General features: G+C 36.8%; 1 protein-coding gene across 2 annotated transcripts in view; it reads left to right on the forward strand.

The window, feature by feature from the left end:
- The first annotated feature begins 2,294 nt into the window (after positions 1-2,294).
- Positions 2,295-15,188, forward strand: part of LOC126482360 (importin-7) — a 176,881-nt gene continuing 163,987 nt past the window's right edge. For both annotated transcript variants that reach the window (XM_050106440.1, XM_050106442.1), the window contains exons 1-2: positions 2,295-2,501; positions 14,077-14,158. In XM_050106440.1, the coding sequence (XP_049962397.1) occupies positions 2,418-2,501; positions 14,077-14,158 (166 nt within the window). In that variant the 5' untranslated portion in view covers positions 2,295-2,417. The remainder of the gene's footprint in view (positions 2,502-14,076; positions 14,159-15,188) is intronic.

A 15,188-nucleotide genomic window follows, 5' to 3' on the forward strand; every position in this document is an offset into this window, starting at 1 on the left:
TCCACAATTTATTGTCTCATAAACCTTCTTATATTCCTCTTGTCTTTTGGGTGAAATGGAGAACCAATTGTAGGCTTACCGTACAAGAATCTCTATGTTTCTAGGTATGGTATTCACTGAGGCGTGCGAAACTGCAAGCTGAAGAGAGTGACAAATGCCACAGATCAATACCAAATGCTTCAAACCATATTCTCTCTTGAGTTGTTCGAAAAGCCCATTGTTTATTCCAATCATTGCAGAAGCATTATCTGTGCCAATTCCTACCATATTAGCGATTGGAAATTTGAGATCTTTCAAAGAATTCACAAGAACAGCGGCCAGATTTCTTGCATCTGCAGTTTCTACTACAGCGAGTTTGAGAAATGCTGATCTAATGGTTTGGTTGTTTACACTATAGTACTGTATAATGATACCTAGCATTTTAGATATTGATACATCTGTGGATTCATCTATTAGTACACTGTATTTTTGGTTACCTATATCTTCAACCAATGATTGTGTAAAATATGAAGCCAAAACTTCAGTTATAATGTTAATGCACTTTATACCATGTAATTGCATGCTTTTAGCGCCCTCGTCACTGGAAAACACCTTCTTGCACAGTATTCCTAAATGATCTACAGCTAAAATAGAACAATGTTCGGCAATAAATAAAGAAAGGGCGCCTTCCTCTCTGCTTGCTATTCTATCTGTAGTTTTCCGAACAATTTTCACAGGTAAGGTGGTTTGTGTTTTTTTTAAATCAATTTTTTGTTTATGCTTAATAGTTTTCGAATGCTTTCTAATATCACACAATTTAGCATAAAACTCTGTTGCACGTACTTGACATCTTGCCTTGGATAAGTCTCCAACGACTGGTTTCAGCCACCCATTGAATTCAGGTTCTGCTTCCCACGCATCCCGACGTTTTTGGTGTACTGCTTCTTCTTCTGCGGTAAATCCATTATGTTTCACCAATTTATAGTCACTGAAAATACATTAAAACTCAGACAAACTAGAGGTCATGAAACAATCTACTCACTCGGTAACTCGATATCAGTCCTATTGTTCATTGTTTATAACGTAATAATACCCCCACCGAATTGTTCTTGCGTTACCACTGTGCACGTGGTAATAATTTGACTGCGAGTTAACATTTCGAAAAATTAGAGGTTGCTTGACAGAAATGTATTGTATTATACTTAATATTACGTATGTTTTTTTGTCAATTCGAAAAATAAAGGGAGTTCAAAACTTGAAGAATTATAGATCGATACGCTATCGACGATAACAGGTTAGTGGGTCATGAATAATGAATTCTTCTTTAGTCACGGTTTTCTTACTCTGTAGGTAATCCCCACATTCAGGTTTACTAAATGCTGAACAATGCTACATAATCTGCTAAGAACTTAATTTAACTTAGTAAATCTAGAACAAAGTTAGTGTAGTACCCATTCTATAGTTAAAATATTAGTTTTGTTAATGAAAATACTGGCCCAGAAGAGTTTTGATTTGTACTTCAAAAGTCGCCAGATAATTCGCTAAATAATTTTTGTCCCTAAGACGAAGGCAAAAGTCGCCATTTCTAGCGACAAAGTCGCTAAATTGGCAACACTGTGTACGATGTGTCTGTGCAGATGTTACTTGTGGAAAAATTTGTGAAGAAGGGTCGTTGCATGTTGACAACGATCTACACTAAAAATCTGATATATTTTCTTTAAACTGTCTACATATAACTTATTAAATGAATTCGTATGGTGAGATGGTTCCTTGGGAATAGGCATAGTCAATTTTCACTCTTTCCTCGTTCGATTTTGCCTCTATTTCTACCGTCCTCGTTTTGAAAAAGTCATAAAATCTTCTTAATTTTGTTTCCTTCTTTCCAGTAAACTGACGCCATCATTGCAGCAAAAAACTACTTGAGAAACATTTACCTCATGATTTAAAAAATATATATATATTGAAAAACGACGGATTCTTGAGTTAGGAAAATAGAAGTCATGTTTTTTATTTGCTTACGAATAACAGCTAACCTATGTGATGTTATTGGTATCTTCTATTTGTAAATCTCTGCCTAATTGGTCGGTAAAGACAAAGCTATGATTCGCCTGAAACACATTATCATCACTACGATGGTGGTATTTTTTTAGTCAGTGAAGGGTTTTGGGCTTCGGTCGATCAGCTGAGGTCTTCAGCTCCATATATATCTTTGAGCACATTCTGGTTCCTTGTTGTCAAAGTTTTGAAAACAGTAGAGGTGTTAGTAATCTCCGTGATGATTCATTCATCCCCACCATCTCTGTAGTCACATTCTTAGTCGCCATATTAAACCAAGTCATCACGTGACCAAAGAGTAAAGGTGCATGCGCCGGGTGAAATTAACAGTGCAACATTAATTTTGAAAATCTGGATTTACTGCGTTCGTATTACTTGTAACGATGGATACTCGCAAATTGACGGACGTTTTGAGAGCGACTATAGATCCAAATCAGAGGCAGCAGGCTGAAGAACAACTTGCCCAGGTACTGTAAAACATGTGTTTTCCTACAACGTTGCGCCGTCCTGCTCCTAATAAAAAATGTTTTACAAGTTGCTCCTAGTAGCAAGTAATCTACATTATAGCGTTGTCGTAATAATAACAAAAGAAAGAAAACTTGGTTTGGTAGTGTTGGTTGCTAACATACAGTCGTTCCACTATACTATTTTTTCCCCTATTTATGTTGATTTTTTGTGTTGTATTGTTTTTTCGATATTTTGTGATTGCCCCCGTTGTAGATTTAAATCGTGAAAGTTGCAGTAAGTTAGCAAAGTAGTTGTTGTTTATAGAGTAATGGTACACTTGTAAAGGTATGAAGAACGTGTTTTACGCGTGCTTGTCTGGGCGGCGTGTCTTGATTTCTTTATGTCGCGCGTGATTTTTCTTAAAGTCGTGCGGACACTTCCACAGTCTTTTGCTTGTTCGTTGTCTTGTAATAGAAAATTGTATTAAAGTCGTGTGACTGCAGATACTATTTTGTATAGTAATTTTAACAGAGCTAAGGAAAAGATCCTTTTGTGATATGTGTCTTTCAGTGATTGCCAAATACAACTAATACCGAAAATTTGTTCGAAGGCAGTCTGTTGTTTTAATCGATAATTTGATGTTGCATATAAATTCGTAGTGTATTGCAATATCATGTCTACTTGTATGTTACTAAATGTGAATAAAATAAGAGTGGCTATTTTTTAAAATCGTATTACATCTGTTGCTGCTTTTACTTATTTGGTAAAAGGAGATAAAAATTCTAGCAGCATGCTTCTTAAAGAGGCTGCTTGTCATTTCCAGTGGTAGGTCCTCTAAGAGAGATACTGCTGTGTCAAGGACACCATGTAGATTTCTTTATAGGTAAATACTTTCGAAGTATCTTGTATTATGTGACTCACTTGAGGTGGTTTGAACAGTTTTACCATTTGATGAACTTTGAAAACAATCCACTGGTCCACTGCAAGCTAGTAAACTATTATTATTACTCTTTGCACAATGTACCTCATACAAGTGGATTTATTTTACACTGTAATGTCATTCTTTATCAAAGTATTGACTCTCAAGTGGCTAGTTATTTGCTGATATCATCTTCAGCCCGTTTGTCAGAGATTTGTTGTGAAATGAAGGCAACATACCTGTAAACTGTTTAAAAGTTTTTGTAGTTTTGTTGATTTAAACTTGATTCTGTCAGCATTGATGGACAAGAAAGTCTAGGCTGAATTCGTTGTTCTGAAGCCAACCACACAGATGCTTCATTATGTGACTATCATGAATGGAAAGAGTATATGCTCACAAAATAGTGAGTAAATCGAGCAAGCAGAGTGAATGGGATGTTGTCATGGAACTTTGGCATTAAAACCCTTTATCTATGAAAGTAAATGCAGTTTTCTTTGTAATTTCCTCACAATTCTTGATTATACTGCACACAGAGTCATTTAAATCACAATCAGTATTGCAATAACAATGTGACTGAATACGTTGAAACATGAGTTCCCAGTAATATCAACGTTGTTCTCACATTAGAAAATTTGAATTATTGTGGACTCTTCAAAAGATCGTAAGGTACCCATAGGACAATGTATAGTCCACAGAGTGCTTTGGAACCACCCCAGGAATCGACAGACTATGGTGGTGATCCTGTGTACTGCTTAGCCTCAATCTTATGGAAGCCATCATATGAACAGAAGACAATTTGGTGGTGTTAGTCCTACACCATTAAAAAGTATCTTCACAGAAACTCCCAAATTTAATGTTTTAATTTATGTAATAATTATAATTAGCACTGTTATATAACAGTGTGAAGCCAATTCACTATATTATGCTTAAATTTATGTACTTGAAATATTTTTACTTCCCTCATCTCACCCTGTGGGATCCATGGTACACACATAATATAATTTGTCACAGTACCTCCTCAGAATGAATTAAAAATTCGTGTTTTAAAAGAAACATCGGCTTTACCACTTATGTCATAGGCTGTTCTCTGTGTAGCTAGAAAAACGGCATTGTAGAATATCAGAACTGCTGCCTATAATGTGAAAGAGTCAAATTTATATATGACACAGATAAGTAGATACGTACGACACGTTGACTCATCCCACAACAGACAAATGTTCGCTCTTCAGTAGAAAATGCTATATTATATCTATTGAATGACAACTAGTTGTTTTCCTATTTCATGAACGTTTGTACACCAGAAAAATATTTGAGCCAGATGTGTGTCTGCTAATGTTGTAAGTTGGTTAGTTATTGGTTAAATAACAATTCAAAATTTGATAAGTAGCTTTTGAATCTCAAGGAAACGTTATCTCTACCTGTAGCCTATTGAAGATCGTTTGTAAAGAAATTAAGGGTCCTTACAAAAAATATAAACAGTAGTTATAAGGGATGGACAATTTCGCAGATAGTTATTAACAGAGCATACACTAAAGAAGCATAATGTGAAACTCACCATAGCAAAACTGTACGACAAGATTGAGCATGTGCTTCTCTCTGTGTTTGCTTAGTACAACATTCATCAGAAGACAAATTACATCTGAGTCTGCAATTCTCAGTTATATTAAGACAACTGAAAATGAGATGGCAGCAGAGATATAATTTCTTAAGTGAGCCCTTAATTGACTGTGTAATATTTTTTGAGTGAAATAGATTAAACAAAACCATGAAACTGAATGGAAATAGTTATGTCACAGATGGGGTAGGTGCAATATATTACAGTTTGTTTCCATTGAAAATTAGATTTTTTGACAGCAGGTAGAGCATTCCTTTCATTAAACGTTATTGAGAAACTTTAACCAGAATGTGTGACATACTGCAGAACCATCCTACTGTCACTGGCATATGTATCTTGTGGACCATTAAGACAAAACAGGAGAAGACAAATCGGGTTGTGTACAGAAGCATGTAGAAAGTTGTTTTTTGCTCACGCCATTTGCAAGTGGAGCAGTAAAGAGGATGACTAACAGTGGTATAGAATACCCTTTGTTGTGCACCATGTTGTGGCTTGCGATCTATGTATGTAGGTGAGGGGATTATGGAAGTGTCAGATTCCACCTGTCTGCTTTGACCCATGACGTCATCAATATGGCGGAAATGACTATTCTAAGCATCTCCAATATAATATGATGTCTATGATGTCACTACACACACATGGCAACAAACATGAAAATACATATAAATAAGACAATAACATGTCCCTCCAAGAATACAATCAAACTAATGGGACAACTGCGGGAAACTGGGGCTTTTAGGGAGGGGACAAGCTAAGTATAACAGTAAAAATTAAATACACCACAATCCCAAAATACACAAAATGACGAAAATGTACACAAAATCTACAGGAATTGGACACTTCCCCTGACCTATATAGATCAACAGCAGCTGATTATACCAAAACACTAACGCCCACAGCAGAAATTATGATAATTGGAATCAGAAATTTCCCTTAAGCACAGTTGACGATACCAAAACACCAATACCTACATATAATACTACGAAAATTGGAATCGGTCATTTCCCTTGTAGATCAGCAATAACTATTGATACTAAAAAACCAACACCTGCAACTACGAAAAACAAAACCACAACACTTCAAAAATTTAGAAGTCAAACGACCCTCCGTAAATTAAAACACATTCAATGCACAATAAATACACAAAACGACTTGAGAGAAATAGACCCAAAAAAACAATTACTTATCGGGTCGACCGAAGCGTACGATCCCACCCGTCGGTTTTGACCCGTGACATAAGGCTGTTGTGGTGTGTGACATCACGACGGCGCGGAATTTAGTTTGTGAGAGTGGTGTGTTTGTAGGTGTCGTTTTGATGCGATCGATGGTGCGCTCTGGTGGTGTGTTAGGTGATGTTTTTGGTTTAGTTTGCGGGTGTGGCCTCGTGTGTGAATTTTGGTAAATTGCTTTTTTTTATGTCTTTGGTAGGTATGGATATGACTGACAGTCAACAGTTTTCAGTTGTCGGCTATGATGGGGGACAGTGCATTGTCTCTAATAAAATTTATTCACTATTCGGATTTTTGGATGAAGTGTTTAGTATGTCATGAAGAAATGAGGCTTACTTAAAGTTCCGGTGTCTCGGACCAGGGTGGCTGTACGTGGAGATATCGTAAGGATAACAGGTCAAGGGAAGTGTTCGATCCCAATTTGAGATCGGGAGCTGGTGTTGAGCTATATAGGTCAAGGGAAATGTCCGATTCCAGATGATATTGTGTTTAGTGGTATTTGGGGAGTTTTGTGATGTCTGTTTTTTATATCGTTTTGTATGGGGGTGGGTGTCTAAATTTGTTTATATTTATATAATAGAAAGAAACATTCCACATGGGAAAATATATTAAAAAAGATGCTGTGACTTACCAAAGTGCTAGTAGATAGACACAATAAAAAACACACAAATATCGAGCTTTCGCAACCCACGGTTGCTTCATCAGGAAAGACGGAAGGAGAGGGAAACACGAAAGGATGTGGGTTTTAAGGGAGAGGGTAAGAAGTCATTCCAATCCTGGGAGCGGAAAGACTTACCTTAGGGGGAAAAAGGGACAGGTATACTCTCTCTCTCTCTCTCTCTCTCTCTCTCTCTCTCTCTCTCTCTCTCTCTCTCTCTCTCTCGCACACGTGCGCGCACACACATCCATCCGCACATATACAGGCACAAGCAGACATATGTAAAGGCAAAGAGTTTGGGCAAAGATGTCAGTCGAGGCGGAAGAACAGAGGCAAAGATGTTGTTTAGTGACAAGTAATGTACGAGAGGCGGCAACTTGAAATTAGCGGAGGTTGAGGCCAGGTGGGTAACAGGAAGAGAGGATATATTGAAGGCAAGTTCCCATCTCCGGAGTTCTGATAGGTTGGTGTCAGTGGGAAGTATCCAGATAACCCGGACTGTGTAACACTGTGCCAAGATGTGCTGGCCGTGCACCAAGGCATGTTTAGCCACAGAGTGATGCTCATTACCAACAAACACACCTGCCTGTGTCCGTTCATGCGAGTGGACAGTTTGTTGCTGGTCATTCCCACATAGAAGGCTTCACAGTGTAGGCAGGTCAGTTGGTAAATCACGTGGGTGCTTTCACACGGGGCTCTGTCTTCGATTGTGTACACCTTCCGGGTTACAGGACTGGAGTAGGTGGTGGTGGGAGGGTGCATGGGACAGGTTTTACATCGGGGACGGTTACAAGGGTAGGAGCCAGAGGGTAGGGAAGATGGTTTGGGGATTTCATAGGGATGAACCAAGAGGTTACGAAGGTTAGGTGGACGGCGGAAAGACACTTTTGGTGGAGTGGGGAGGATTTCATGAAGGGTGGATCTCATTTCAGGGCAGGATTTGAGGAAAAAACCTCTGTCTGTTAGGGACAATCCGCAGCTTGTGGTCTTGCGATAGCGTTCTCGCAATCCTGCATCCAGCCATCCTGATTTAGGTTTTCCGTGATTTCCCTAAATTGCTCCAGGCAAATGCCGGGATGGTTCCTTTGAAAGGGCACGGTCGACTTCCTTCCCTGATCCGATGAGACCGATGATCTCGCTGTTTGGTCTCCTCCCTCAAACAACCGAACCGAATAAATTTTGCTCAGAGCAGCACTTAGAAGCTTGTGCAACAGTAGTATTATTTCATAAGTCCTTTATAATAGGTATTACAGATCTCCTTCAGGACATTTTAACCTCTTCATAAAAAATCTGGAAGCCCTGCTGTCCCACCACATAGCAAAAAACAAGGAAATAGTGGTTGCTGGAGATTTTAATGTGGATTTATTGAAAAGCTTTGTCAGTGAACAATTATTGCAGTCAGTAACACTATCATTCAATTTAGTTCGTACTGTGAACTTCGCTACTAGGATATGTAAATGCTCTGAGGCTGCTATTGATAATATCTTTGTAGACAAATTTAGGGAATAAGTTATATCACAAAACCAATAGTAAATAGGCTATCTGATCATGACATGCAGCATCTTGTGTTAAATGTTGAAACTTGTAAGGATGAAAGAATCTATTAAATCTTGAGTGCAGGAGGGTAATAAGTAAGAACTTGAGAGATTCAGGAAATTGCTCAAAGACATGGACTGGATAGTTGTTTACAATACATGTGACTCAAATGGAAAATACAAAGCATTCGTTAATAGAGTTTCCTCCACTTTTGAGAATTGTTTTCCCCTAAAGGTAACTCAACTCACACACAAGTCAAAAAATAAACTGTGGGTTACACAAGGAATAAAGATATCATGTGGAACAAAAGGGAGACTCTATCTACTATCTAGGAACAGCTCTGAGGTTAGAATTGTAATGCATTACAATGAATACTGCAAAATATTGAAGCAAGTCATCCAGAATTCGAAGAAGCTTTATTATGAGAAAAAGATAATTACATCAGGTAACAAAATAAAAACTGGGATATTGTGAAGACAGAGAAAGGTGAGGCCAAAAAGGAAGAGGAACATATAGCTCTAAAAATAAATGAAACTTTGGTGACAAGTACAGTTAATGTTGCAAACCTCTTAAGCAATTGCTTTATTTCTGTTACTGACAGCTTGGGGTTACCAGGTTCGGTGAACAGTGCAATGGAGTATCTGAGACCAGTCTTTAAAAATAATTTCAGTAAAATGGAAATGACACTCACATCTCCCAAAGAAGTAGCATCCATAATAAAATCCTTAAAATCTAAGTATTCCAGTGGGTATGAACATATCAACAAAGTTAATCAAAGAGTGATAATGCAAGTGAAGTTCTATCGTAAGCTATTTGTGCAATCAATCTCTTATCAGTGGAACATTTCCAGACTGGCTAAAATATGCTGAAGTTAAGCCTCTTTACAAGAAGGGGGTAAAGAGATACCATCAAACTATCGACCAATTTCTCTTTTGCCAACTTTCTCAAAAACATTTGAAAAGGTTGTGTTCAAGCAATCTCCTTAAGCATCTGACTGCAAATGATATATTGTCCAAGTCACAGTTTGGATTTCTGAAGTGTTCTGATATAGAGAAAGCTATTTACACTTAGTGAGAAAACTTAATTCATTAGTTAATTAACTACAGGCTACTGGCATTTTCTGTGATCTGTCAAAAGCGTTTGACTGTGTGAACCACAGCAAACCCCTAAGTAAATTAGAGTATTATGGTGTTACCGGAAATGCTGTGAATGGTTCGAGTCTTATCTAACAGGAAACAAAGGGTGTCGTTGCGAAATACCTGTGCAGTAAGCAGTCTGTCTTCATCTGACTGGGAATTAATTACATGTGGTGTTCCTCAAGGTTCCATTTTGGGTCCATTGCTTTTTCTTGTGTGTATTAATAAAATTTTCCCTGGCAGCCAATTCTTTGTCATTAAATTTTGAGAAGACCCACTAGGGTGAAGTGGGGTAAGTGTAACCATGGGGTTAATGTAACCACGGCTTATGGTGCCTTAAAGAAGCTGTATTTTTACCTCTGACCTATCACACATATTAATTTACTCCTTTCTTTGTTATATTTAACCATAAGTTGTCAAATCTGACATAAATTGGTAATTAATTTTTGGACGTCTTCATCTGACTGGGAATTAATTACATGTGGTGTTCCTCAAGGTTCCATTTTGGGTCCATTGCTTTTTCTTGTGTGTATTAATAAAATTTTCCCTGGCAGCCAATTCTTTGTCATTAAATTTTGAGAAGACCCACTAGGGTGAAGTGGGGTAAGTGTAACCATGGGGTTAATGTAACCATGGCTTATGGTGCCTTAAAGAAGCTGTATTTTTACCTCTGACCTATCACACATATTAATTTACTCCTTTCTTTGTTATATTTAACCATAAGTTGTCAAATCTGACATAAATTGGTAATTAATTTTTGGACTTGAATTGACGTCTACATTTTCACTCTGTGAGTAAGTGACATGCTCAGAATTTGGTAGTCTGTCATTCTTGCAGTTTTAAAGATAACTGCACAATTTTTTGGTTACAAACTAACTTTTGCATGACAATTTCAAATATGAGATTCATTTTACTCTGCTTATACAGCTCTTGATATGCCAGGCATGGTTACACTTACCCCAACTTTTTCCTATAAGGGGCAAGTGTAACCAACAGGTTGGGGCAAGTGTAACCAGGGGGGGGGGTTACACTTGCCCCAAACAAACTTACCGGAACAGATTTATTTATTTAAGCCGTAACCTTGTTTTTTCTATCACACTAGATCAACTAAACTGGCCTTCCTGTACATATGGAGTTTGTGTGAGATATATTTTATTTTTTATTTAAGTCTACTATATTTTTAAACCACGTTTCCTTTTATAAAATATGACACAGTCCGATAGTGTAGTCCCACTGGTAAAACAAAGAAGGAAAGAATTGCACCAGGAGCTGAAGTTATCACTTTTCAAGATGCCATCTATAAAGAAAGAGATTTCAAAGAAAACAAGAATAATAAGGAGAAAGCAAAACGAAAGAGCATTATCGACATAGAAAAGGGCTTGGTAATGAAAAGTAAGTCTTCCAAACAAAGTGCTGTTACTTTATCCGAAATGGCATTTGGGAATGTTGTGGAAAAAAATCCCTGATTGCTCATGTGGGTAACAAGAAAAAAAAGACTGGAAGTTGAATCAACAAGTGAAGAAAGTGAAACTGAAGGAGGCCTATCTTTAATAAGTGGTGATGAAGAAAATGGGACCATAACAACACTGGATGATCTCAGGAAAGAAATGACAAACTGTGAAGAAGAAAAAGAGGCAAACTTTTTTGAAGTCAAAGATAAAATTACAGTTGGAAACTATGTTCTGGTAGCTTTTGCAACAAAATGTAAGAAGGTTCATTTTATTGGCCATGTTACCAAAATTAGTGATTTAGGAGATCCAGAAGTGATTTTCCTCAGATGCAAAAATAAGACAAAGCAAGGCACCACATTCTACTGGCCTGATAGAAGAGATGAGACGGAAGTTCCATCCTCTGACGTCATTCCAGTGCTGCCTGAGCCTACTTTGAGTCGCAGGGGAGACCTGACATTTGGTGTTACATTTTATTCATACAAGATTCAGTGACTAAATAAGTTACGGCATAAGTGTGAATATAATAAGTTGAATTAGGGCAGTTTAGCGTTAAACACAAATTGCCAACAACTTGAGTTCAATTACCATGAAAAATAATAGAAAGTGAACTTATAAAGTGAATTTTTCTTTTCTCTTGATACTAGATATTTTATTATTTTTGTTAAATTGCCTACTAAAGAAAAAATATTACTTTTGTAGAATTTAAACTAATATATTACTGGCCTAAAACAAAAATAAATCATCTATGAAACATTCTGTTTCAGTGTTTTATGGTTTAGGCTAACACTTATTTTTTAGTTTAGCTAACATTTTCTGTGTATTTCATAATATACAAAGAGGCGTGTGCTAAAAAGTTCATATCTTGAGTTAAATTTAAGATATTTTAATAATTTAAAAATCCTCAGGTTTAGTAAAAATTGGGTAATCAGGTCACTTACCCCAAGTCTCTTTTACAAAGGTCTGTATGGGTACAACAATGCGGGGTTACACTTGCCCCGAACCATGGGGCAAGTGTAACCTCGCAACACAAAATTTTGAAAACAATTAATTGACCATATAATTTCTTTCTTCAGAAACAAAATGTATATTGTTTGAAAGTCAATAAGTTAAAACTTTAAGCATGAAAAATTTGAAAATTATATCTTCAATAACAAGTTGGCAATTTGGTGTCAAAGTTGAACTATGCCAAAACGTGGTTACACTTACCCCACTTCACCCCTATATGCAGTTCAGAACTTGTAAGAGATTTCCTTCCAGCATGAGTATAACATATGAAGACATGCAGATCGAAGAGGTTGACAGTGTTAAATTTCTGGGATTACAACGTGATAATAAATTCAGTTGGGAAGAGCATACCACAGAATTGCTTAAGCGCTTAAATAAGTCTGTACTTGGTGTAAGAATGATGTCAGATGTAGGAGATATAAATATAAGAAAACTTGCGTACTTTGCTTACTTCCATTCTATTATGTCGTATGGGATCATATTCTGGGGCAACTCATCAAACAGAGCAAAAGTTTGTAGGGTGCAAAAGCATGTGATAAGAATCATTTGTGGCATAAATTCAAGAATGTCGTGTAGAAACCGGTTTCTGGGAACTTTGTATTGTAACCACTGCTTCTTAGTATATTTATTCTTAATGAAATTTGTTGCATCTCTATTTCCAACCAATAGCTCAGTACACAGTATCAATACTAGGAATAAGAACAATCTACATAAAGGCCTAAAATCCCTTACCTTGGTCCAAAAAGGGGTCCAATATTCAGGAACACACATTTTTAATAAATTGCCAGCAACCATCAAAAACTTGGTTTCAGATAAAGCACAGTTTAAACAGAGTTTGAAAGACTTTTTGATAGGCAACTCCTCCTACTCCATAGATGAATATCTTAACAGAGACTGTTAAGTCAGCTTAAGTAAAAATATCTGTTAGATTTCAATTTTGACAACTCTTTTTCACAACAGTCAAGATTAGGTATTTTTGCGTATGATAACTTTATTAATAGTGGATAACAATGTTTCATTCTGACAGTGTCTTAATTCTGTAAATATTAGCTGTCCCAGTTTACTGCACTTTATTGGCTTATTTTCGACTATCTCCTGACAAATGATCGGGGTAGTAAGTATTATATTGAAATGTTTTGTTTTTATGTCATACTTTCTGACATATTCTACACCCCTGAGAATCATCTCATTTTTTGGGTCTATGGAATGAAAACTGAATCTAATCTAAACTGTGTTCTGAAGATTATTTGGTACTAGTACAAAACATGATTACAAATTAAATTATTTTGAATTACTCTGCAATCTTAACAATTACATCACTGAAGACTCTGATATTTACATGTTTCTATCTGTTAGGCATGTACTTGATGAGAATATACTATTTTTTTAGAATGATACTGCATTTTTATTTTGCGAAGGTTACCAACTTTCTCCATATGCAGAACACATGTGAATTTGTGATAACTGTTGCTGCATCTTGTGTACTTTCTGATTTTTGAAGGACTTTTCATTTTCATTTAGTGCCTACGTATTGCACAAAAAGCTCGAAAGTTGATGTTGGACCCTCTGTATATATTTAATGTGTTTGTGGTTGTTTGGTTTTATTGTCGATGATTTGTAAGTGCACTTCTGTCGTAAATGTTGTTAACGTCATTCTATGTTTTTGTTTTGATTAGCTTCTGATGCTTTTAGCTTACCCTGCTATCTTTTTTAGCCACAATTTTTCATAATCTGGTTGCTTAAAACTGAATGCTCAGTCCCTTCTCATATTATCTGCAGTGAAACAGTTACCATATGATATCAAAACTGGAGAAACCTTTTATCAAAGTCCACATTGTTTGTGCATTACAGATAGGGAAGAGATTGTGCTTGCTAGAGTGGAGAGTAAGATAATTTTTCCTGTGTTTAACCCTTACATGGAAGAAATAATATAAGAAAGTGAACTTAAAGATATTATTAATTGAAAATTTCATAACTTGAGTTCTTTGGCATTTCTTTTTATATTGATGGTTGCAAATCTTAATTTTCTACTTCTTTGTGTTTCAGATACATAAAATAATTGGTTTTGCACCTTCGCTTCTACAAGTAGTGATGTTGTCTGATGTTGATATGCCCGTGCGCCAAGCTGGTAAGTGTTCAATGAATCTGTTTTTCATTGTCATTCTAATGGTGAAATCTGAAATATCTTTAAAGTTAGAATGAATTGTAGCTAAAAGTCTTTGCTGCAGAATGTGCAAGTTCGAATATTGTTGGAGCACAGTTTAATGACTTTTTTTTTACATTTCACATGAAATAATGACATGTAATTTGCTTTTTTAAAATGTGTAGTCTCTGCTTTTGCCCACAAACAGTAATTTATAATAAACCACAAAAAAAATGCACCACTCTTCTGTCCTACATAGTTTCGACTGTAGGCAATCTGTGTAATGGAGGTGAAAGTAAGTTTGGATTCTCAGTCCACTTCAGTAGAGCTGCTATGTCCCCAGTTGTGAATGGGATAATGTAGCTGATATTCCCTTTTCATACTAACAAGCCTCGAAGGATAATTTCAAGCTTAGACCAGGCAAGCATTGTCATTTTATGGTGAGAAGAAGTTGCAGAATAGAATATCGCCTGCTTAATTGGTGTACACCACAGCTTCATCATTTGATCATTCATACATTATCACAAGACATAAAACATTGAAGGCCTGCCTTGTAGTAGTTGTCTATGTTCAACACCACCACCTGGAATCTACTTATAGCTAGTAGGTATCCCAAGGAGAATGTAACAAAACTGTGTAGTCTTTTTGAGGCATCTGGGATGACTGTGTCAATCCTGACAGTGCACAGCTGTCTGCACAGGGCCATTTGGCTTCTGTGTGTCCATTAAGAATGGCAGTACAAACCTCCAAGCACCATAGCTCACAGACGTAGCACAGAGGCAACACCTGTATTGAAAGTTTGATTAATGTGGTGGGGGCCCTCTTCACTGCAATGTGCATTCTTTGTATAATGTCTCATGACTGTCGTAAAAGTGTGTGTAGACAGTTAGGACCAGTTAATGTCTCGTATGCACAGTTTTTTGTTTAACGGGAAAAGGGTCAGTCATGTTTCGAGCTGGTATGTACAACTGTCTTGACATCTCTCATCGCTACTGCATAAATAGGGGGTGAAGGT

This window comes from Schistocerca serialis, chromosome 5 (genome assembly GCF_023864345.2).
Source record: "Schistocerca serialis cubense isolate TAMUIC-IGC-003099 chromosome 5, iqSchSeri2.2, whole genome shotgun sequence".
Taxonomy (NCBI): Eukaryota; Metazoa; Arthropoda; class Insecta; order Orthoptera; family Acrididae; genus Schistocerca; species Schistocerca serialis.